The 23,253-nt window shown below is 38.4% G+C and overlaps 1 protein-coding gene across 3 annotated transcripts in view; it reads left to right on the forward strand.

The window, feature by feature from the left end:
* Positions 1 to 23,253, forward strand: part of DOCK4 (dedicator of cytokinesis 4) — a 471,517-nt gene that overhangs the window by 186,610 nt on the left and 261,654 nt on the right. For all 3 annotated transcript variants that reach the window (XM_043463173.1, XM_043463171.1, XM_043463172.1), the window contains exons 2-4: positions 15,908 to 15,991; positions 18,362 to 18,402; positions 20,362 to 20,417. In XM_043463173.1, the coding sequence (XP_043319108.1) occupies positions 15,908 to 15,991; positions 18,362 to 18,402; positions 20,362 to 20,417 (181 nt within the window). The remainder of the gene's footprint in view (positions 1 to 15,907; positions 15,992 to 18,361; positions 18,403 to 20,361; positions 20,418 to 23,253) is intronic.

A 23,253-nucleotide genomic window follows, 5' to 3' on the forward strand; every position in this document is an offset into this window, starting at 1 on the left:
CTGATCAGCTTTAGATCAATTTATTTATATTCAGTTCAGTTCAGTCGCTCAGTCGTGTCCAACTGTTTGCAACCCCATGAATCTCAGCACGCCAGGCCTCCCTGCCCATCACCAACTCCCGGAGGTACCCAAACTCATGTCCATCGAATCGGTGATGCCACCCAGCCATCTCATCCTCTGTCGTCCCCTTCTCCTCCTGCTCCCAATCCCTCCCAGCATCAGGGTCTTTTCAATGAGTCAACTGTTTGCATGAGGTGGCCAAAGTATTGGAGTTTCAATAGCTAAATTATTCATTTATATAAATGAAAATACAATATATAGCTTTTTAACTTTAAGAATTCATTACACTCACCTACATTTATTAGCAATAGTAAAACTTTCAGTAAATTGTCAATGCTTTATAAAACATAACTAACATAGCTATTCCCAGAGGTTCTAAAATAAGATGCTTTTAATTATAGTCATGAATAAAAAAGGAAATATCCATACTTTCTTATATGTACATTTCATGTAGATGTACTCCTCTAGTGAAGCTTAGGAATTTGACCTCCTCATTTTTCTTTGTTAAATGGAATTATCCTCTAATTCCCACACACCTGTGGAAGAATCCATCACATTTTTTATTAAATTTTTTTATATTGAGGTTATTTTTGGGAATTAGAGTTATCTTCGAAAAAATAGAAATTTCTATGTTTTAGAAATGTTTTCCCTTTTCAATCTTATCATCTTTGGGCATTTGTTATTTCAGTCTGTGTTGGCTGGAATATTAAAGTCATTCACTTTGTACATAACCCCAAGGGCTTTCACGTTGTCAGATTTAGTTCACGAGCAGACTGAGTCACCTCCAGTGGTGCTCAGAAAAATAAAAACAAATGCAGAATTATCCTTCAAACCAAAGAATTGCAATAGATGGATTGTTCCTAATTAACATATTGTGAAACAAATGACTGGGTTTGGCCCTAACACCAGACCTGTTGTCTGTTTTTGAAGATATTTTGGAAAACGTATCAAATTTTCTTGGCAAATTTCATTGCAGAGGGGAGAAAGGACAAATAATTACAAAGATTTTAACCAAGCACAGTGATTTTTTTAATATCTATTTTTAAAAAAAGCAGTCTGTTTAAGGGGATAGTTTTTAAAAGTTTCTTTTCAACAGCGTATTGATTTGCTAACAAAGAGTGCAGATTTCAATTACTGTAGACAACACCTGGGACCAATAGTTAGCTGAAATTTACAGTGAGAAGAAAGACGTGGGAAGCAACTGCTTCATTAGTTCATAAAATTGGAAGAGTCAAAGAACAGAGGGCATGATCCCCAGAGAACTTGACACCCTCTAAAAACCCCAAGGAAGGATTTAAAAGTTCATTTATAATTGATAAGTACTGAGTCGGTAATGTTGTTTTTATCCTGGTTCCCTGATTTGGCTATTACAGTTTCATGAGTTTTGCCTTAACTTGTCATTAAAATCTCAATGATAAAGTGGCAGTGCTTCCTTTCTCAATATCTTTTAATTTGAAAAATAGTCATTGAGAATTTATAAATTAGAAAGAGCAGGGTTCAGTGAATTTCCTGGATAATATAAGCCACATGAGTCCCAGGTTTACAAATACCACATATATAATGATGTCATTACTCCTGTAAAGTCCTTTCAGTTCTAATACTGTAAGTCTAAAGAATGATTGGGCTGGGCTCCTGCCAGATCCCAGAGGACTTGGATGTTCACTCCTTCCTGTCTCACTGGTCAGATGGCTACTGGGTCTGCCCTGTGGATAGGGGTGGGAGTGAGGTTGAGCGAGATATTCGAATACAGCTGTGTTTCCCTGGAGAAAAGGAAATAATGAAGGAAGGCCAAGATGGATTCATAATCATAGTTTGTATTGAGGGTGCTGAGGGATGTAGATGATTCACCAGGTCACCACAGAGTTGAAGTATGGTGGTGCTCCCTGTGCATGGGGTCTTATAGGAGTCCAGGATGAGAATTAAGGTACTGGTGAGGAATTAAGAGTATACCCACTCTCTCTCCACATTAACCAGTACTGCTCCACCTCTACGCATAGTGTATCTCCCGGATTATAAATCCCTCCCATCCCTGAAGTTTCATTGCATGTGGAATGATTGTTTCAGTTGCTTCATCAATCAAATAAGACTATTACATGGTAGCTTGAGAATCCATTCATTTTAAATAACCAACTTCATAAAATTTCCAAAACACAAATCACTTATAAGTTAGATGTTCTAGTTTGTAGTCAATATCTTAGTTTAAGTAAGATTTTTATAATCAGTTCTAATATAGTGTGCCAGAATTAATAACTTTAGAAGCTGTTGGGAACATCAGTAAAACCTAAGACTTTAGTTTAAAATCAGTATTATTGTACACAGTCATTAGGAGGGTGTATTAGGTCAGGGTTCTCCAGAAAATACATACATGATATTGTTGAGTCGCTCAGTTGTGTCTGACCCTGTTGCAAACCCATGAACTGTAGCCTTCCAGGCTCCTCTGTCCATGGAATTTTCCAAGCAAGAATTCTGGAGTGGTTAGACATTCCCTTCTCCAGGGGATCTTCCCAATCCAGGGATCAAACCTGTGTCTCCTGCGTTGCAGGCAGATTCTTTACCCTTGGCCACCAGGGAAACCCCTATAAGATACATACATATATACAGATACATACATATACATGTGCATGTGTATATGGATATATTTATGTATGTATATGACTTCCTATAAAGAATTATCTCATGATTATAGCAGCAGAGACCAAGGGAAGCCAGTGATGTCTTTGTGAGAACTGGAGGGCCAATGACTTAAGTCCTAGGCAAGGTGAGAGAAGTTTGAGGTCCCAGCTCAAACAGGCGGAGAGATCAAACTCCTCCTCCTACCTTTTTGCTGTATTCTGGCCCTCCAGCAGGTTGGTTGGTGTTTATCCATCTTGCCGAAGGCAGTCTACTTTACTCAGTCCACCTATTTAAATACTAATCTCTTCCAGAAACACCCTCACAGGCACACTCAGAAATAATGCTTTATCTGGGCACCCTATGTCCCAGCCAAGTTGACACATAAAATTAGCCATCGCAGAAGACTAGATTCTCTCACTGAAATAAAAGAAATTGAAATTTTTCCCGCAATTCCCTGTCAGTGACTCATAAGTAAAGACTGAAAGGCTTAATTCAAACCTGTGAATGATTATAGTTAATGCAAGCCCATTCAATCTTTCTTGAAAATATTGGCTGAAATAGTTCAAAAGCTGTCTTTTACCAAATGCACATATCTGTTCTTTGGTTAAGAAAGAAGTACTTAAGGAGACCAAGAAGTATACTGAAAATTAAGCAAAAAATGTTAATTCTGTTCATTTTCTGAAATGAATGAAATGTTATGGTTGAGATTTTATTTGATATGATGAGTAGGTCATGTCAAGAATACCTATGGTAGTAGTGGTGTTAATTCTATGCTCTCTACTTACGAAATCAAGACATCATGGCTGAAGTCAGGATATTGTGCCAGCTTCAACAAGGACCCATTATAGGTTTTAACTGCAATTGAAATAAACCAGCTGTGTCTGGATAACCCTATGAAAAAACACCAGAGTTAAATTTGCTAGGATTCCAGGCAAGAACTATCAATGGATGCTATAAAATATGGTGAAAAAAATGGTATATTTGCAGTCTCAAAGTATGTCCCCACAAGATACTATAGTTAACTGCAAAGAAAAAAGTAGTAACTTTACAGTGGAGAAACCACCTTAACCAAGTGATCGAGGTTAACATCACCAGCAATGAGACACATTGCCATTGTATATCTTCTGATAAGGTACACTGAGCAGGTACACATCATCACTTCTGTGGTATTCTTGCCAAAATTGCATATCCTGCACTTAATCAGGAGGAAACATCAGACAAAACTAAAGTCAGAGACTTTCTGCAAAATAATTGGGCATTATTCTTGAAAGCATCAAGGTTATGAAAGACAAAGACTGAGAACCTGTCAAATGAGAGGAGACTAAAGAAATAAAGCAACTGAATGTAATGTGGAATCCAAGATTGAATCCTTAACCAAAGGACATTGGTTGGACAGTTGGTAAAATCTGCATATGATCTTTAGGATAGTTAAGAATATTATATCAACCTTAATTTCTTGGTTTTGGCAATGAAAGAAAGTGAAAGTGACTCAGTCGTGTCTGACTCTTTGTGACACCATGGACTATACAGTCCATGGAATTCTCCAGGCCAGAATACTGGAGTGGGTAGCCTTTCCTTTCTCCAGGGGATCTTCCCAACCCAGGAATTGAACTGGGGTCTCCAGCATTGTAGGCAGATTCTTTACCAACTGAGCTATGAGGGAAGCCCTGGTTTTGGCAAGTGTGCTTTATTTAATATCTTAACACTTCCTGAAACTAACTGAAGGCTAAATCAATTTTTATACTATTTTCATAGGTTTTTTAATATATAAATCTGCAATTTAAAAATTGAAAGTTAAGAAAATGGACAAGAGACTTAATTTTTTCTCCCACACAAGAATGATAAATTATAAATGTGTTGGTTTTGTATAAAAACAATTTTACAATTAAAAAATCACTGGAAATATAAAATTCAGTGTTGAATTTTTTAGGAACGAAAAGATATGGGAAATATTCTTTCTCGTAACTTATGAACTAGGAAAGTGAAGTGAAGTGAAAGTTGCTCGATCGTGTCTGACTCTGTGAGTCCATGGGGTATACAGTCCATGGAATTCTCCAGGCCAGAATACTAGAGTGGGTAGCCTTTCCCTTCTCCAGGGGATCTTCCCAACCCAGGGATCGAACCCAGTTCTACCCGCATTGCAGGCAGATTCTTTACCAGCTGAGCCACAAGGGAAGCCCGTGAGCTAGGTGAAGCAGATGTAGAGGGTTTCCTTCGCCATTGTCTTTCCAGTACCGGCCACAGAGCTGGGGCATAGAAGGTGAATGAAGGAGTAAACTGTACACGTGTTACTTTGATCAGTATTTATTGAACAGCCACTTGGTGGGGTCGGGAACTTAAGGGGATCTCAAACCTAGAGATGCTGGATATAGTTAAGTGTTAGAGAGATGTAAATAGGAGGGGTACCATGGAGTCAAGGAGGCTGGAGGTGATTTGAAGAATATCTGTTGGAAACAGGCAAAAGGGGATCCTGACTATAGAGAAAAGCATTTACAGCACTTGCTAAGACCCAGTGAAGAGGTTCAGTATGACTGTTGACTATGGTTTGTAAAGGCTGAGATTCGAAAAGTACGCAGGCACCAGATTCTTAGAGAACTGTGAACTTTCTTCCTTTTCTCCATTGACCTGTTCACTGGCTTCCCATTTTCTAGAGAAGTTGCTTTCAACTGGTTTTCAGTGGTCAAAGCCAGTCAGAACTAGTGTTTGTTCAAAATTGGAAATTGGCTTATTCATCAAAGGAGAAGAGGGAGTAATAAAGTATAAGAACATGGGATTGGTTCTCTTCTGGTGGGAGTTACATGGTTTGCAGGTAATATCCCAGTGGACCTCTTGAAAGGTGAGTATTGGGAATAGAAGTCAAATTCAAGTTGAAAAAAGAAAACCCTGTGGAAGAAAAAATTAGAGTGCTTTATTGTGTGAGCCAGACAAATAACCAAATGAGACAACTTTTGGAGAGAACATTAGGAGAGGCTGTGAGAACAGATTGACCTCTCCCCATTTGGAGGTAGCTCAGCTGGTAAAGAATTCGCCTGCAATGCGGGAGACCTGGGTTCAATCCCTGGGTTGGGAAGATCGCCTGGAGGAGGGCATGGCAACTCACTCCAGTATTCTTGCCTGGAGAATCCCCATGAACAGAGGAGCATAGTGGGCTACAGCCCATGGGGTCACAAAGAGTCGGCCACGAACTCAGCGACTAAGCACACACGTTTGGGGGTGACCTGTGAGTCCCTCTGGTGCAGGGGGAGAGGGTGAGACGGCTGGATGACTAGGCCCAGATGGACCACTTGAGTTCTTCTGTGCCATTTTGTGACTTTGAGTATTTAGTACTTGGAGAGAGAAATCAGAACAGAGCACAGAAAGATGTAACAAGGTTTTGTTTTTTTTTCCCTTCCCTTATAGCAAAAAATTAAGTTTAAAAAAAAAGTGTTAAAAAAAAAAAAAAGTGTTGAAGCTTAATCCTATATTTCAAAAATTCTCTTGAAGGATGTAATTTTAACATTAACCATCTCACATTGGGAAAGGAAATATATTTTATATAATGATTTATATACATGTCTATAAATTTTATATATACATTTTTTAAACCAAATATTTGGTGGTAGATTTAATATGTCTGCTTAGGAAATAGTATTTTACTTCCCAGTGAAAATTTTTCCCTTGGAGTATGGGGAAAGTAGTTATTATTTTCTGTGACATGAAGTCTGCATTGTAATTTTTCCTCCTGATGCTGTCTAGTATTCCTAGGACAAATAATGCACTGTTTGGCAGAGAGTGTATTAAAAGTTGAATCTTCTTCCCTTCCTATCTCTGCTTCAGCATTTTAGGAAAATCTTTCTTAACTCTGTTACTTTCCTTTTTTAAAATCTATCTCATTTGCCAAAGATACTTTCCTCTTTTATCAGAAAATGCAATAGTACCAGCCTTCTTTCCGCTCTGGAGCAGTTGAACCTGAATCTTTCTAAGTTTAACTTGTTAATAGTGGTTTCTGAGAATCCATAATCACAAAATGGAGCAAGGGTTTTTGACTTAATGATTATGAATGGAAATGTTATTTTTGCCTGTTATAGATTCAGACCTAGTCTCCAAGCTTCCAGTTAACAGTGACTATGAAAAAAAGAATACCCTGTATTTACTTACATTTATAGGGTTACAAATCCAGTTCTCATACATTTGTTTGATCCTCATGACATTTCTGGGAGCTAGTCTGGGCAGGTGATGTCATTCTGCCTGCAAATGGTAGGACTCAAGACAGATGGTTCATAAGTAGTGGAGCTAAACCCAGGTCCTTCATCTCGCTATTCAGTATTGTCCCCTTAGGGGACCTCTCTGGTGATCCAGGGGTCAAGACTCTGCACTTCCAGTGCAAGGGGCACAGATTCAATCCCTGGTCGGCTGCTAAGATTCCCCATGTTGTGCGCCCCTGCCAAAAAAAGCAGTACTGTGAGCTTCCAATATTGTCTCCTTTTCCTTGGTGCTGAGATACTTCTGAGATAATTGCTTAAACTCTGTGTTTTCCAAGATGCTCCTTTTGACTGGCATCTGACCAAAACCATAACCTTTTCTATCATCTGAAAGTTGTTTTTAGAAGTACTGATGGGTGGATGCAGTCATCAGTTCAGAATTTTACTGTTTGACCTTCAGTTGTTCTTGTAGCCACTTAGGAAAGTGCCTTTGCATTTGTAACATTAAAACCAAGGGAAAGAGTATGTTTATGACTCTTTGGGGAATAAATCGGGTTCCTTTACTGCCACAGTGACAGTGTCTTCAAATGAATCTTAGTGTGGAACAGTAGCCTCCTGAAGTTCATTCGTTCTGTTGTTGGCCTCTGTCCTCTTCTCTATCTCTAAAATGGGAATAGAAACAGCCCCGTCATAGAAGATCAGAAATAATGCACAAAGAACTTAGCAAAACCACCAGATAGTATTACAACAAGGCTACTTTCCTTCTCCCTTGAAAATGGATCTGGCAAGAAGTTGGTTCTGAACATGGGACACTGTAAGCTTGGAGCAGGTTGGCCTCCCCAGAAAGCAGATGTTGAGATGTAGAGATTAGCTTGCAGGGTGTGTATCAGAGAGTGTTCTTGGGTGTCACACCGGTGGAAGGAACAGGGGAGAAGTAGGAATGGGCAGAGGGAACACATGACCTGTGATGCTGGCCCAGTGACAGCCCTTATCAGCTTCAGCTGGAGTGGCCCTTCAGAGTTGTAGCAGGAGGGCCTGGCCCTCGCTGTCACTGGGTGCAGGCCCCCTGGGAAGAGGACATGGCCTTGGGCAAAGCAGCTCCCTTCAGCTGATCTTCCAAGATCTTGGTGTGGCTGTACCCACGACCTTACTTTGTGTTTACCTGGAGTCCAAAGGGCAGAGGTTCAAGCAGAATGGGGTTCTGCAGTTGGTAGAAATGTCCTCTTAACAGTCAAGGACAGCAATATATTTTCAAGTAGCACTTGTCAAATGTTAGAAATGAATACATTTTATTCCATGCGCTTCTGATTTTTCAAAGTCACTTAGGCCCGAGAGAGTCCTGTGAGCTGTCTGAAGGCCTGACCGTGGTACCCGTGGCATCAGAATGAAGTCCTGTTGGTCAGTGTGCATATGTCTGCCCCAGAGGCATGCCTGCATAGACAGAACGGAACTGATCTCAAATGCATGGCAATTATGAGGACGAGAAGATGGAGCAGAGTGAGCCTTCCTTTGATTTTCCTGTGGAGTTCACCTTCAGCATCAAAGCCATGTTCAGGAGCAGGCATCCCATTGCCCCCTCCCACATTTCCTTTGAAATTTTTTTTCCAGTCTTTCTAGACCGCCTGCTCCTATGGCCCTGTTGTCATACTGATGGCCAGCTGGGAGTCCCTTGAAGGTAGAAATGACCCCTTTGCTCTTAACTTCATCTCATGGAGGGGGAAGATGTTAAGGGGCTGTGAGACAAAGACAGTTCCATCCTACACTTGTGATCATACCAATCGAAATCTCCAGATGACTTCTATTTCATCTTCCCTCAAGGCCTATCCAGACAGCTCTTTAAAAAATAAGGTGGTGTCTTTGATAAGACTATTAACTTGGATTTCCCCATCATATTTTATCTTTCCCTACAGGAGAATTTTGTGCATGTGCAGAGGAGATGACCCCTTGTCCTCTTCTTCCGCTGTTTCCTATTTTATGAAGTAAAATCCCTGAAAAAGAATTTAGTTCTGCATAATACCCTTTCCCTTTTCACTGTGTCCTCCAGCTCTTATCCAGAAAAAAATCTTATGACACTTCAGAATTTCTACCTTTTCCTCCCTGCTTTTTTCCATTTGTGCGTGCCCCCAATACGCACAATGATACTCATAAAGCTGATAAACCTGAATGTAGATATATATTCATGACAAACCAAAGTGAAATATAGTATGAAATACATGTGAAGATGGAAAGAATCGGTTTTAAATCCCTGAGTTCTTTACAAAGCCCTGCTTTTGTCACTGCCTTCTCACTGTTGCTGACATGCTTCAAGTACCAGCATTCAGAATTTTACAACTACTTGCATAAAAATGTTTATTTAATTTCTGGTGCAGTCATAGCTCATTTCTATTGTGAAAAACAGGAGTTTCATTTATTTTGTGTTAAATGGGATTCCATGGGATAGTCTCAGAACTTGAGAACAGCAGCATCCATCGTGTTCTGTGTTGTAAATAACTTTCAACTGACCTTTCAGACCACAACCTGTTTCTGAGTTGGAAATCCTTTTATCAGAAAGATGAAGCCAAAACTTTGACTTTGAGGGATGAGTTTCCTTCCTTTGTGTCACAAGGAACAAAACATTTCATTATTTTTTTCCCCCCACATTATGTTCCATTCGTCTTAGATTGTCAACCCATAAAGGGCAAAGGCAGCGTTTGCCAGGCTTGACTTGAATTGTGGTGTGTAGCATCATCATCAATATTATTTTGATCATGATGATGAATATGGTATCATCTGTGATGTAGAGCTACATGATTGTCTTCTAGTAGTTTTTCTAATTTGTTTCTGTTTTTGCTTTTAAAATCACAACTGTGATTGAATTGCTCCATACTAAGTTTAAAAGTTTTACAGTATGAATTTGTTCTTTGCAAAAACAAGCAATGTCACTGAAACTGAGAAATAAGTTCCTGCTTCACAGCATGATTTTGCTTTTTTTTCACTGCCTTCATAGAAAATACTGGTGAGTTATAGATAGGATGCTTTTTAAAACCACTTAATTTTTAATAAAGTCACTAGATACTAAACTGATATTATGTAAAGGAATAATATGTGGTAAGAGGCAACTGTTTCTGATTTTCAAGATGCTTAAGCTATACATTTAATTAACACTTTCACCTTATACACATAATTTTAGCTAGTTTTTCTTTTGGGGGGGGGGGAAGTGTTGGCCCTACTACGTGGCATGCAGGATCTTAGTTTCCTGACCATGGATCGAACCTGTGCCCCATGCATTAGAAGCATGGAGTGCTATTGGACTGCCAAGGAATTCTCCACAAATTATTTTATTTTATTTTATTTTATTTATTTATTTTTTTGCGACCAAAAACGTGTTTGTATAAAATTTTTTTTCATTTATTTTTATTAGTTGGAGGCTAACCACTTTACAATATTGTAGTGGGTTCTGTCATACATTGACATGAATCAGCCATGGATTTACATGTGTTCCCCATCCTGATCGCCCCTCCCACCTCCCTCTCTACCCGAATTCTCCACATATAATTTTAAAAGACTTGAACATAAGCTATGTTTATATACATGTTTGTTAATCCAAATAAATTTCTATATAGTAGCAAATGGACAGAGATGAAAACAATACCATACAGTAGTTTTTATGTCTGTTTAAAACTGTACTCTCAGGATCCTTAGGACTCAAACAATAGCATTGAACCTTTTTATTTCCAGCTCTATGAAGCATTCATTCTCTATGATCTTTTCTGTAGCTCCTTTTCAATTTATCAGAAAATAAACAAGGGAATCAAGACAGTATGTGGTCATGTTCAGTAAACCCAAGTATTATTGGGATGCCCCTGGAAAGATAGGATGAGAAGACTTTCATTTGAAGACAGAGCTACTCTATAACAACTGGTGGCAAGATTACTTTTCAGCTATAGACTTGTTTCATGCAAAAATGCTTGGAGGATTTGGGGACTTACTTGAAAAGTTGTATCCAGAGTGGAATCTAAGCATACCATATGTTCCAAGTGCATTTGATAGAAATGCAGATTGAGATTTCATGAATGCCTGAGTTTTCTTTGAATCTTTGCTTTGTGAGACCAGTTTTCCTTCCTTTATGATACACTATATGCTACCATTAGTAAACACAAGCCGATCATGTTTTCAGATCTTTTGCTCTTTGGCCTAGAACTGCCTTCCCCTTTCAATTGCATAACCTGAAGCATAAACAGAATAGCATTTATCTATCCATTCATGAGCTTAGTACATTGCAAGGTAGAATTACTTGTGTAATTCAAAGACTGAAAATGGCTAGCCATTTTAGAAGGTGAAGATCAAAGTCCTGCCTTGAACTATATCTTAAAAAAGTGTTACTCTCCAGTATGATCTGTGGTTTAATATATTTTAGACATTTTAAGTTATGAGAGGTGCCCTTGACACTCTCTGACTCTGTTAAAACTTGAGTACCATTTTTCAGTGGCTTCATTCATTCATTCCGTGTGTTACTGTTTCTGCACTAACATAATCCAGTGCTGGTGTATGGAAGATGAATTCGAAACAATTAAAGTTTTCAAGTAGAGAAACAAAGATAAGTTAAGTGTATGGGATACCTTACTCTATTTAAGATATGGTCATAGTACCCTTGGAGCACAGATAAGAGAATAGTTGATTTCATTTGGGTCCAAGGATGGGGAAAGAGAAAGGGTAGCATCAGGAAATTGAAAGGGTTTACCTTGGAGCTAGAGCTTCAACTCAGGCTACTTTGTAGTTCGCTGTCTAGAAGGGGTGGGGAAGGCAACTGCCCCCAAGGGGGATAATACGTATGAAGGCAATGAGTTCTGCATGAAAGAGCTTGATGAGAATTTGGATATGGTGTAGCGTGGAAGGCATTGTGTGGAGAGGCAGGTGGGATGGGAGCCTGGAAAGGAACGGGAGCACAGTGGTAACGGACTTGGTAGGAGATGCTGAGAGCAGACCTTCCCTTCTGCTTTATCAGACGGTGGGGACCAATGTCCATTCGTTCAGAACTCAGGCAGTGACTAAAACTGAAGCAAGGCTGGTGTGGGGACAGAGTGCTTCAGTTATATATTATACCCTCTCAGTGCTGAGCTGAAAGACTTCTTCCAGACTCTCGGAATTGCAGGCTGGCAGGGACCTTTCATTTCACCTTGTTCAACTCCTTTGTTTCATAGAAGAGGCATCTGAAGCTCAATGAGACTGAAGAACATAATAGCTCACCTTTAATAGTTATCAGATAGTATATAGGTGAAGAGTGAAGTCAGAATTCACCCACATAGGTTCCTTGGGCAAGAAATAAGATGATGCACAGTTATGACCCAGACAACCTGTCATCCCAATTTTAAACATTTCCTGTGAAAGAATGAGTTTTCACAGGTAATATAGTTTGGTTCTTAGAATTTTGTGTGCCCTCTTAAAATAGAATTGCCCATAAAAAAGGAACTTGACTGCCTAAGACCAGAACACTTAACAGTAATGGCCCTGCCCTCATTCATTCCCTCAGTGATTATTTACCAGGCTCAATTTTTGTGCTAGGCTCTGTACTGAATTATGTAGACAACTGGGAGCTGAAACCAACCTAGTCCTTATATCCATGGAATTTTCAGTCTGTTGCAGGAGACATCCTTCCAAAACTTGCACAAATAAGGGAGGCTGGTTAAGTGGTATATGGTGCTATGAGCATATGGAATTAAGGTGAGATGATGTGTATCAAGGAAGTCTGCTTTGAGGAGCCTTATTTAATCCTTTACTACCTTTTGCAGTTTCTTTATCATTGACCCCATTTTCCTGATGAGGTAATGGAGACTCTGAGAGATTGGTATCTTGGACCGAATCACACAGCTAATAAGACCTGGGCTCAAACCCACATCTCATGATACCAAGTTTGATGTTCTTTTCCTACACCCAGGCTTTTCGTTTGTCTATTGTTTTTGGCCACTCAGCATGTGGGGTCTTAGTTCTCCAACTCATTTTCCCTGCAGTTCAAGCTTGAAGTCTTAACCACTGGACAGCCAGGGAAATCCCTACACCCAGCCTGTTTGATGTCAACATTTAAGAAGAAAGCTAACTCGGATATTAATGCATATATATGAAGTATCAGTTCAGTTCAGTCACTCAGTTGTGTCTGACTCTTTGCGACCTCATGAATCCCAGCACACCAGGCCTCCCTGTCCATCACCAACTCCTGGAGTTTACTCAAACTCATGTACATCAAGTCGGTGATGCCATCCAACCATCTCATCCTCTGTCATCCCCTTCTCCTCCTGCCCCCAATCACTCCCAGCATCAGGGTCTTTTCCAATGAGTCAACTCTTCACATGAGGTGGCCAAAGTACTGGAGTTACAGCTTCAGCATCAGTCCTTCCAATGAACACCCAGGACTGATCTCCTTTAGGATGGACTGGTTGGATCTCCTTGTAGTCCAAGAGACTCTCAAGAATCTTCTCCAACACCACAGTTCAAAAGCACCAATTTTTCGGCGCTCAGCTTTCTTCATAGTCCAACTCTCACATCCATACATGACTACTGGAAAAACCATAGCCTTGACTAGATGGACCTTTGTTGACAAAGTAATGTCTCTGCTTTCTAATATGCTGTCTAGGTTGGTCATAACTTTCCTTCCAAGGAGTAAGCGTCTTTTAATTTCCTGGCTGCAATCACCATCTGCAGTGATTTTGGAGCCCAAAAAAATAAAGTCTGCCACTGTTTCCACTGTATAGAAAGGTGGTATTGATGAACCTGTCGGCATGCCTGCAGTGGAGATGCAGACACAGAGAACAGACTTGTGGACGCTGTAGGGGAAGGACAGGGTGGGACGAATTGAGAGAGTGACATGGAAAATGTGCATTATCTTAGGTAAAATAGACAGTGAAAATTCACTGTATGATGCAGGGAGCTCAAACCTGGTGCTCTGTGACAGCATAGAGGGAAGGGATGGGGAGGAAGGTAGGAGGAAGGTTCAAGAGGGAGGGTGCATTTATATACCTATGGCTGATTCATGTTGATGTATGGCAGAAACCAACACAATATTGTAAAGCAATTATCCTCCAGTTAAAAATAAATACATTTTTAAAAAGAGGGCTAAGAAAGTAGATCTACAGCAGAAGGCTGGAAGGTATGAGAGGAGTAGTAGAAGAGAGGATGGCCTCCTCAAAGGTGATATGAATGTAGTGACAGTGGGGGAGAGAGCAATTTCAGAACACAGTGAAGTGAAGGGCTGAGGCGTGAAGGGGTGGTGAAGAATGAAACTAATGAATGGTACTGCCATGTTCAAGAAGGTGATGGTGTAGGAGAGAGCCACCAGCAGTAGGGGAGGTATTTCTGGCTGCCTGGGAGTTAACACGGGCATTCGTGAGTGGTAAGAGCTATACACAGAGCCGAGTTAGGGCACCCACACCCTTAGACCTCTAGGAGAAGCATCAGTAGTGCAGGGTTGAACCACTAGGATTGTGAGAGGTTAAGGTAACTTCATGAATGTAAAAAGGCAATTCTGAGGGTAAGTTTGCTTTGGAGTCTTAAATGGTACTCAATCTGCTGTCTATTTGGTTGTTGATTCCTTTTCAGAAGAGGTCCCTGAAAGTTATTTGAAGTAATCTGTCAAGATACAGACCTTTGATTATCTTTTAAGCAAACACTGTTGAGGCCATCAACATGAGGTCATAGGGTATTTATGGGTATAGTTGGAAAATGACATCATGGATTAGTGCTTATCTAAAATGTTTTAACTTGGTTACTGTGTAGTTATTTTTATCTGTCTCGTGTACTTTGGGCTATGTTTTCTGTCCTGTGCTTTGATTGCTACTGCTAATTTTGTTTTAAGATCATAAAATGGCTTTAGACTTCTCTGAAAGCCCATTACTTATTGGCATGTTTTGATTTTTGAGAGATTCATGTGTTCCTTCAGGCTTTTAAAATACATACACAGCAGTAACAATAATTTATTTGGGGGATTGGTCTTGTTTCTAAATCTTAAGATCTGAAAGAGAGAGAATTGTAAAATTCACTTCCAAAGTTGGAGGCTCTTAAAAATCAGGCGGTCGAAGCATTTACTATCATTTTTTGGATGTGAATTGCAAGAAGATTTTAGCATGTGAAATATTTAACAGGAAATGTGTCTTCTCTTTCCGTATGTTGAGGTCCTTTTCTTTATTTTCTAGTCTTGTCTCTCGTGACTCAGGTGTTAATTTCCTGGGAAGAATCTCTGTCCTTCATTCTCTCTTAACCCCTCAAATAGCCTAGGGATGGTTAATCTCTGGTGTTATATCCTAGTCCTGCCCAGCCCCACACTGTGTTTCAAAAACCAGACAGTCTGTAAACATTAGGTGAGGCTAAACAGTGACTCCAATCTCTGTGTGCCCCCTTTTCCCCCACTTCCAAATTATCTGAGAGCTAAGGCATGTGGGAATTGTCATTTTGGCCACGTGTTTAGACCCAAGGGAGAGAAGTAATCATTACCATTGATTAATGCAGAGAAGAAGACTGCTTTAACACCATGTACTGGGCTAGACCCTGAGGACACAATAGTGAGGACACAGTCCCTTCTCTTGAGGACCTTACGGTGTATGGAAAGGAAATATCCTGAAGACAGCTTAGCAGAAAGGTCAACCAAGCTTATTAATGAGTAAGACATATAGTCCTCATTTATTATTGAACACGTATTTATTGAGTCACTACCATGGGATGGGCTTCTGAATGGGGAGTGATTTTAGCAGTGAGGGAGAGGGACACTCCTTGCGAAGCTCTTCAGGCAGTATCTTTGCTTACGTATGTTATCGGGTGATGTTGATATTTTGTCTACTATCTTAGTGACTATCACACCTTTGAAATTTGTATTAATAACACTTGTTTGACCAAGAGGTTAGCAAAATATGTAAACTTTGGTTTTCTTCCGAAACGTGTCATGTTAAAATATGACAGCCAGTTCTAGCTATCGGTACGTATTTCCTGCCCATGTTCATTTTTCTTGGTCAGTAACATGCAATAGTAAGCAGTATAACTGGCCATAACTGACATGATTATCCCCATATATTCCGTGTCATTTCTTACAGTTATTGCCAGTTTTCGAGGAACTGTGCCATATGGTCTGTCATTGGAAATTGGAGATACAGTTCAGATCCTGGAGAAGTGCGATGGTGAGTAGACTAGTATTGATTGTTTGCAGTTGGGTAAGCGATCTCCTCAGCATTGGGCAGCTCATAAAGTGTACAAATTCTTTTCATACTTCTATTAATCTCTGGGATTTTCCCTTTAGTCACAATGAACCATTTTTTACAAAACTATTTTCTTGCATGTTCAATGTTTGGCTTATGAGAAAATATTGTTTGGTATTTTTAAGCTGATTATATTTTTTCCTAATATTATTTATTTATATTTGCTAGATACTATTGAGACTGTTGAATTTCTGAGAGTTCATGACTCAGGGCCAAACTCAAAGGCCTTTCTTGGAATGTCAAGAGTCTGGTGGGCTCCCCAGGACAGAAAGAAACAGAGGTCCAGAGCAGAAATGCTTTAACCAAGGTTGGGTAACCAGATTCCTTGGGGTGGGACTCCTGCCCTGGCCAACTCTGCTCTAGTCCTGTAACCTCTTCCTCCTCACCTCCCCCAAATTTGGACTGAAATTATTTACTCCATTTGAAATGTTAAGTGAACTTGTATGATTAATTTATATAAGAGGCACCTCATTAAATCAAGTTAGTATGTTTTCAAATGCTTCTGTTCCTTGTAACAAAACATCCTTAAACTCTTGTCCTTAAAAAGATCCCAGATAAAATGACTACTCTTTTTTTTTCTTAACAAAATGGCCATATTGTAAAGTTCCATCAGCATATCCAAATATATGGTTTTCCTCTCAATACATTGTCCTTATTAGGAATTTATAATATGGTAAGACTCTATCATATTAAGGTTCATTATTGGTAAAATCGTGTTCTTCCAAATAGAACTATTACTTTTATTTAGAGCCTGTCATTAAATGGTGGTGATACACGAACATTTATTTTGTACAGTGTCACTGATATATTTAAAAATATAAGGTTTTTCTCTGTTATTGCCAGATATATTTTGTCTGTTTCCACTTCATTTACAGATAAATATAAAATCTGTTATGAATGGGTGAAAATGTACTTCCCAGCTAATGGGAGCTGTTTTGTAATGTAAAAACCTTTCTGTGTGGTGTAGTTGGACAGAGACCTCACTGTGACATTTCTGCATTTCTTAAGAAGTTTTGGTTACTGTTAAAATAATTATTTAAGAATGGATATATTTCTTGGATGGATGTCTTTAAGGAATCTAATAAATCCTGACATTATAGAGATTGCAATTCTCAATTCATTCTTTTCCAGACTGATTGTAAAATGATGTTTTACAAAATATTTTTTTAAGAAAACTCATGAGGAACAAAAATATTTAAATACAAAACTCAAATACTTTTTTCTAAAAGTTCAATTAATCAAAAAGATTCAATTCAATAGAAATTGGTTTTATGATAAAATAATTTCTTCCAATAAGCAAAATGGTTTCTATAGTTGAAGAAACAATAAATTGAAAATAATACATTTATAGGAGGCTGTATATTAGCTTCCTGAAGTAGGAAATGGTAACCCGCTCAAGTATTCTTTCTTGGAAAATTCCATGGACAGAGGAGTCTGGAGGGCTACAATCCATGGGGTCACAAAGAGTTGGACACAACTAACCAACTGAACACACACACAGCACACGTATATTAGCTATATAAATTCATATATATAATATATATGCCCTGTAATTGTTTTAAACTATAAAAAGTTATGTTCCCCCTTAAGGACAGTGCTGTAAAACTGATTGAGTCACTTTGGAGGTTAAGTTATAGACATTCTGCAGAATAAAAATTATGGTGAGCTCAGTTGATGGGACATTGTGTGGATGAAAGAGTGCCATTAATGCTCTAAGTGGATGAGACCTGGCTTCTTTCTTCTTATGCTGATCCTCATGCAGGATGGTAGGCTAAAGAATGTGTGAGTTCAGCACAGAATTGCTGGCTAAGCACTGCTCTTTGGTGGTAGAGTCAGGGCTTTGTATTCAGGCAAAGACAGTTTGGAACTGTATTAAGTCTTGCGTAGATTCTTGAATTTCTTTGAGATATAGTGTGACATTTTATAAAATGGAGTGAAACTAAGCTCAGAGAGGTCACTTAACTTGCCCAAGATTCAACAGCTAATACTTATTGATAGTAAAACTAGAATTTAAAGCCCAGTACTCTGATTCCCAAGCCTTTACTTCCATTATGCATGTTTGTATTTTTTATGTACATTTCCAATACAATTTTTTTTTTCCAATACAATTTTTAAATGATTTTATTGATAGAAGACTTACACTTGTAGTTACTTGACTTTTATAGTCTAGCCTAATTCCAACTCCCACACGTAAGGTAAAATTCTGTCAGCAAAGGATAGATTGATTTCTAATCATTTCTTCTAAGTATTGTAATGATTTATTGAAACATGACCATGATTATTTCTCCACAGGCTGGTACAGAGGCTTTGCCTTAAAAAACCCGAATATCAAGGTAAAAATAATCACTTTTACTATAATTATGGGATTTTAAAGAAAGACAGTTAATTTACTTTATTTCATTATACAATTGAAATTACAGTTGGGACTCTTAGTTGAAATACTAAATGGCAATACAGATTTTCATAATTTTTGAAATTCCTTTGAACTTGGATTATACTTAAGACACGCTACTCAGATGATAATCCTGTGTCGCTGTTGAAATTTATACTGAGAAGACCTTAATAAGCTCATGATATATAAACAAAATCTTTTTGAAGTGTAAGCTTTGCAGAGAGCTAAATTAAAATTCAGGCAGTGGAAATATATATTCCAAAAGAAATAATGAATAGAGGTATTTAATCTTTGTTTTCTCAGTTGTAAAAGTTGGTGTGGAGAGTGGTTTATTTTAGGTATGTTATGAGTCCTTTTAGGTGTGAGGAGCTGAAATGTGGGAAAATCAAATTATAAAGAGTCCATCTTTCTTACCATTCCAGACAAAAACTAAGACTTATTATTGTTTATATATTTATATAAATCATAAGGAATTATAGTAGGAAGTAATATGATTTTTCTTTTACCTTTCCTTTGTGTAGTTTATGATGTTAACACTAATTCTTACTTCTATATTTTTCTACTTTGTTCCTATCTTCCCATCTTTACCCATGCTACCCACATTCACTAATATTTTCTTACATGTCATGTTCATTTTTTGGTTTAATCCTGGTTTTCTTAGGATTGTAGATAAGAAAGTATCATTTCTCATTTCCAAAATATAAATAATCTAATCTATTTTGCCTACATTTCTGTTTAAGTATACCTTTTTTCCTGGATCATCCAACTGTGTTAATTACTGTATTTCATTTATTTTAGGTTGTTCTAAAGGAGAGCCTATACTTTAGCTCTCATATAAAGTTATTTTTGGTCATCTGCAGGCACATGCATATGTAACTTCAATATTTTTCATTTAGAACATGCTTTAAAAAGTGTTAAGATTTGTTGCTTCTATTTCTCTTCTAAAGAACCTCAATTTCTGACTTCTTGTTAATTCTAATAGTTACTCTTATTTGATATTCCTACTATATTGAGGTAAATTTAAATTCCAAAGGAAAGGGTGTTTTTTTTCTTTTTTTAAAACCTATGCCTATTTACTACTGTTGTATATACAGAGCTTGCTAGTTAAATTTTATGTTATGCTTGGACCCACAATGGTGATAATGTATTCAAATGACATTTGTTTTTCCTAAATATTTAATTGAATTTTCCATTTAGTTGTACATAAAAAATCATTCAGAGAATATTGTCATTTAATGGATAATAAAATTGCTCTCTTTTTTAATTTTTTTTTTCAATTTCTCATTTAGAACAAAGGAACAATTTCCTTGCCCTAGCCTTTCCCTACAATAAAGAGCTTTAAGCTAGCATGTCTTCTTTTGTTTAATTTTTGTTCCATCAGAATGGCAGCCTGGTGATGATTTGCTGCTATGTTTTCATTAAGGATTGTTCCTAAACATGTAATATACATACTGTTTCTAAATTCGTAGTAGTGCTGTTTTTTAGTATGTATTTTGAAATAGACACATGAGTAGTTTGAAGAAAAGAAAAAGAACTACAACCAAGAGAAGCAAACTAAAACCCCTTTTTCAAAACTGCAATATTAAAAAAAATTATTTAGCATGCTTTCTATATAGAATATTCTTGAAAATACAAAAAAATTGTAGAATATATTTTTGAGTGGGATTTAATGTTTTGGTTATATTTATTTTAAAGTATCTCTAAATTTGTAAACTGATAAGTAGTAGAAATAAAATGACTGGTTCTAAGCTACATTAGATTTCACCTAGATAATGTGTTAGAGATTCCATCTTCCTGGTATTGTTATGGTTGTGTGGTGATATTTTATATATATGACTTATGAAATTTACTCTGCCGTAATAGACAGCTAGCACCATAACCTTCATGTTTTCTCTTCCAGGGTATATTTCCTTCCAGCTATGTTCACTTGAAAAATGCCTGTGTAAAGAACAAAGGGTGAGAAATAAATTTTATTGATGGAGAGTTTTCACACAATCATTGCTTATTTTGGAATTTGAAAGACTTATTGTCTTGAAAAAATGAACCGATTCTTACCATTGTTTGTGTTGTTAGATAAAAGACAGATGACATGAAGGCAGTTCGTGGAGAAAATGAAAGAACCACATCTATATGTTGGACAGCAGTACAATCTAGGGCACTAGAGGTCTCTCATTGGAAATCATAGAATCCACCTAATCTTAAGCAAGAGGAGTTGGTTCTTCTTGGTTTCCTGTTGTGTAGGGAAGCAAGGAATCATAGCCATCAAATGCTGAGTCATATCTCAACCCAGGAATTTCCTAGATTCACTACTGATCATTAGTAGCTGAGTCTGTCATTATTTTCCTAATTGGACTTAAAAACATATCCTTGTGTGTTATTGTTATTGTTCAGTCGCTAAGTCCTGTTCGACTCTTTGCAACTCCATGAACTGCAGCACACCAGGCTCCTCTGCCTCCCGCAGTCTCCCAGAGTTTGCTCAAATTCATGTTCATTGAGTGCGTGATGCTATCCAACCATCTCATCCTCTGCCAACCCCTTCTCCTTTTGTCTTCAATCTTTCCCAGAATTAGGGTCTTTTCCCATGAGTCATCTCTTGGCATCAGGTAGCCAAAGTATTGGAGCTTCAGCTGATACTGAGCTTTAGCATCAGTCTTTCCAATGAATATTCAGGGTTGATTTCCCTTAAGATTGACTGGTCTGATCTCCTTGTAGTCCAAGGGACTCTCAAGAGTCTTCTCCAGCACCACAGTTCCAAAGCATCAGTTCTTCAGTGCTCAGTCTTCTTTATGGTCCAACTCTCACAACCATACATCACTACTGGAAAAACCACAGCTTTGACTTCTGTTGGCAAGGTGATGTCTCTGCTTTTTAATACACTGTCTAAGTTTGTCACAACTTTCCTTCCAAGGATCAAGCATCTTTTAATGGGTCCAGTCACTGTCTGCAATGATTTTGGAGCCCCCCAAAACATAATCTGTCCCTATTTCCAGTTTTTCCCCATCTGTTCGCCATGAAGTGATGGGACCAGATGTCATGATCTTAGTTTTTTTAATGTTGAGTTTTAGGCCAGTGTTTTCACTCTCCTCTTTCACCTTTATCAAGAAACTCTTTAGTTCCTCTTCACTTTCTGCCATTAGAATGGTATCATCTACATATCTGAGGTTGTTGATATTTCTCCTGGCAGGCTGGATTCCAGCTTGTGACTCATCCAGCCTGGCATTTCGCGTGATGTACTTTGCCTATAAGTTAAACAAGCAGGATGACAATATACATCCTTGACATACTCTTTTCCCAATTTTGAAGCAGTCCATTATTCTATGTTGGGTTCCAACTGTTGCTTCTTGACCTGCATATAGGTTTCTCAGGAGACAGGTAAGGTGGTCTGGTATTCCCATCTCTTGAAGAATTTTCCACAGTTTGCTGTGATCCACACAGTCAAAGGCTTTAGTGTAGTCAGTGAGGCAGAAGATGTTTTTCTGGAATTCCCTTGCTTTCTCTGTGATCCAGTGAATGTTAACAATTTGATCTTTGGTTCCTCTGCCTTTTCTAAACCCATCTTGTACATCTGGAAGTTCTCAGTACACATAATACTGAAGCCTAACTTGAAGGATTTTGAGTGTAATCTTGCTGGCATATAAAATAAGCGCAATTATCTGGTAGTTTGAACATTCTTTGCCACTGCCCTTCTTTGGGTTTCGAATGAAAACTGACCATTTCCAGTCCTGTGGCCCCTGCTGAGTTTTCCAAATTTGCTAACGTATTAAGTACAGCACTCTAACAGCATCATCTTTTAGGATTTGAAATAGCTTAACTGGAATTCTGTCATCTCTACTAGCTTTGCTTGTAGTAATACTTCCTAAGGCCCACTTGACCTCACATTCCAGGATGTCTGGCTTTAGGTGAGTGACCATACCATCATGGTTATCCCGGTCGTTAAGACCTTTTTTGATAGTAACAATAGTAAGTACTTAAAACATTAAATTGAAAATATATTTCTAATACTAATAATTGCCTCTACTATTACTGTTTTAATGAATGTATGTTCTTCAGAAATGTGCAGCTATAGCCCACCAGAAATGAGTCAGGCAGAGTTATCAGTCCTTTTGGAATTCTCCAACCAGAGTCTATCCAACCCTCCTCAAGTAAACCAAGGGACTGTCCAGAAAACACACGCTTACTCTTTGTTCTGACCTTTCTGGCCTAGTGATCTGGATCTTTCTACCCTGTCCCTTAAAGGATCCAACCCCTGTACTCAGTCTCTTTGCTGCCTTTGCCTCAAACCCAACCCTGATCCTAAAAACCCTCCAGAGTAGAGAGCCACCCTGCCCCCATCCTGCATGCAGACCGAGGAAGAGAAAATAGACAGCATGCTAGCAAAGATGATGTCAAGCATCGTTCTGTGTACTTTAAGTCCTCTCTCTGAAAATGCATTGTGGTGGGACATAGTTTTAATTGAAACAAGTACCTTGTTTGTTTGTCCTAGCCAGTAACTGGTGAATATCTGACTCCCTTGAGTCTGAGGAAGTTTAACAATAGATAAAATTGTCTCAAAATTTGGTCCTGTTAGTTTAAGACTTGGTGTGGGTTCGACACCGGACACAGGGCATGATGAGCATTATACAGCAAGAGAACCTCAGGGTAGAACCAAAGTTTCTTTTCTTAAAAAAAAAAGTTAGAATTGATGGAGACTTTAGGTTCTAGGACCGTTAACTAGAAGAAAAACTTTAACCTGAAAACATTCCAGAACACGTATTGCCAGATGATTGCTTTCCCAGAGAGCAGTCTCTTTAGG

This window comes from Cervus canadensis, chromosome 3 (assembly GCF_019320065.1).
Source record: "Cervus canadensis isolate Bull #8, Minnesota chromosome 3, ASM1932006v1, whole genome shotgun sequence".
NCBI lineage: Eukaryota > Metazoa > Chordata > Mammalia > Artiodactyla > Cervidae > Cervus > Cervus canadensis.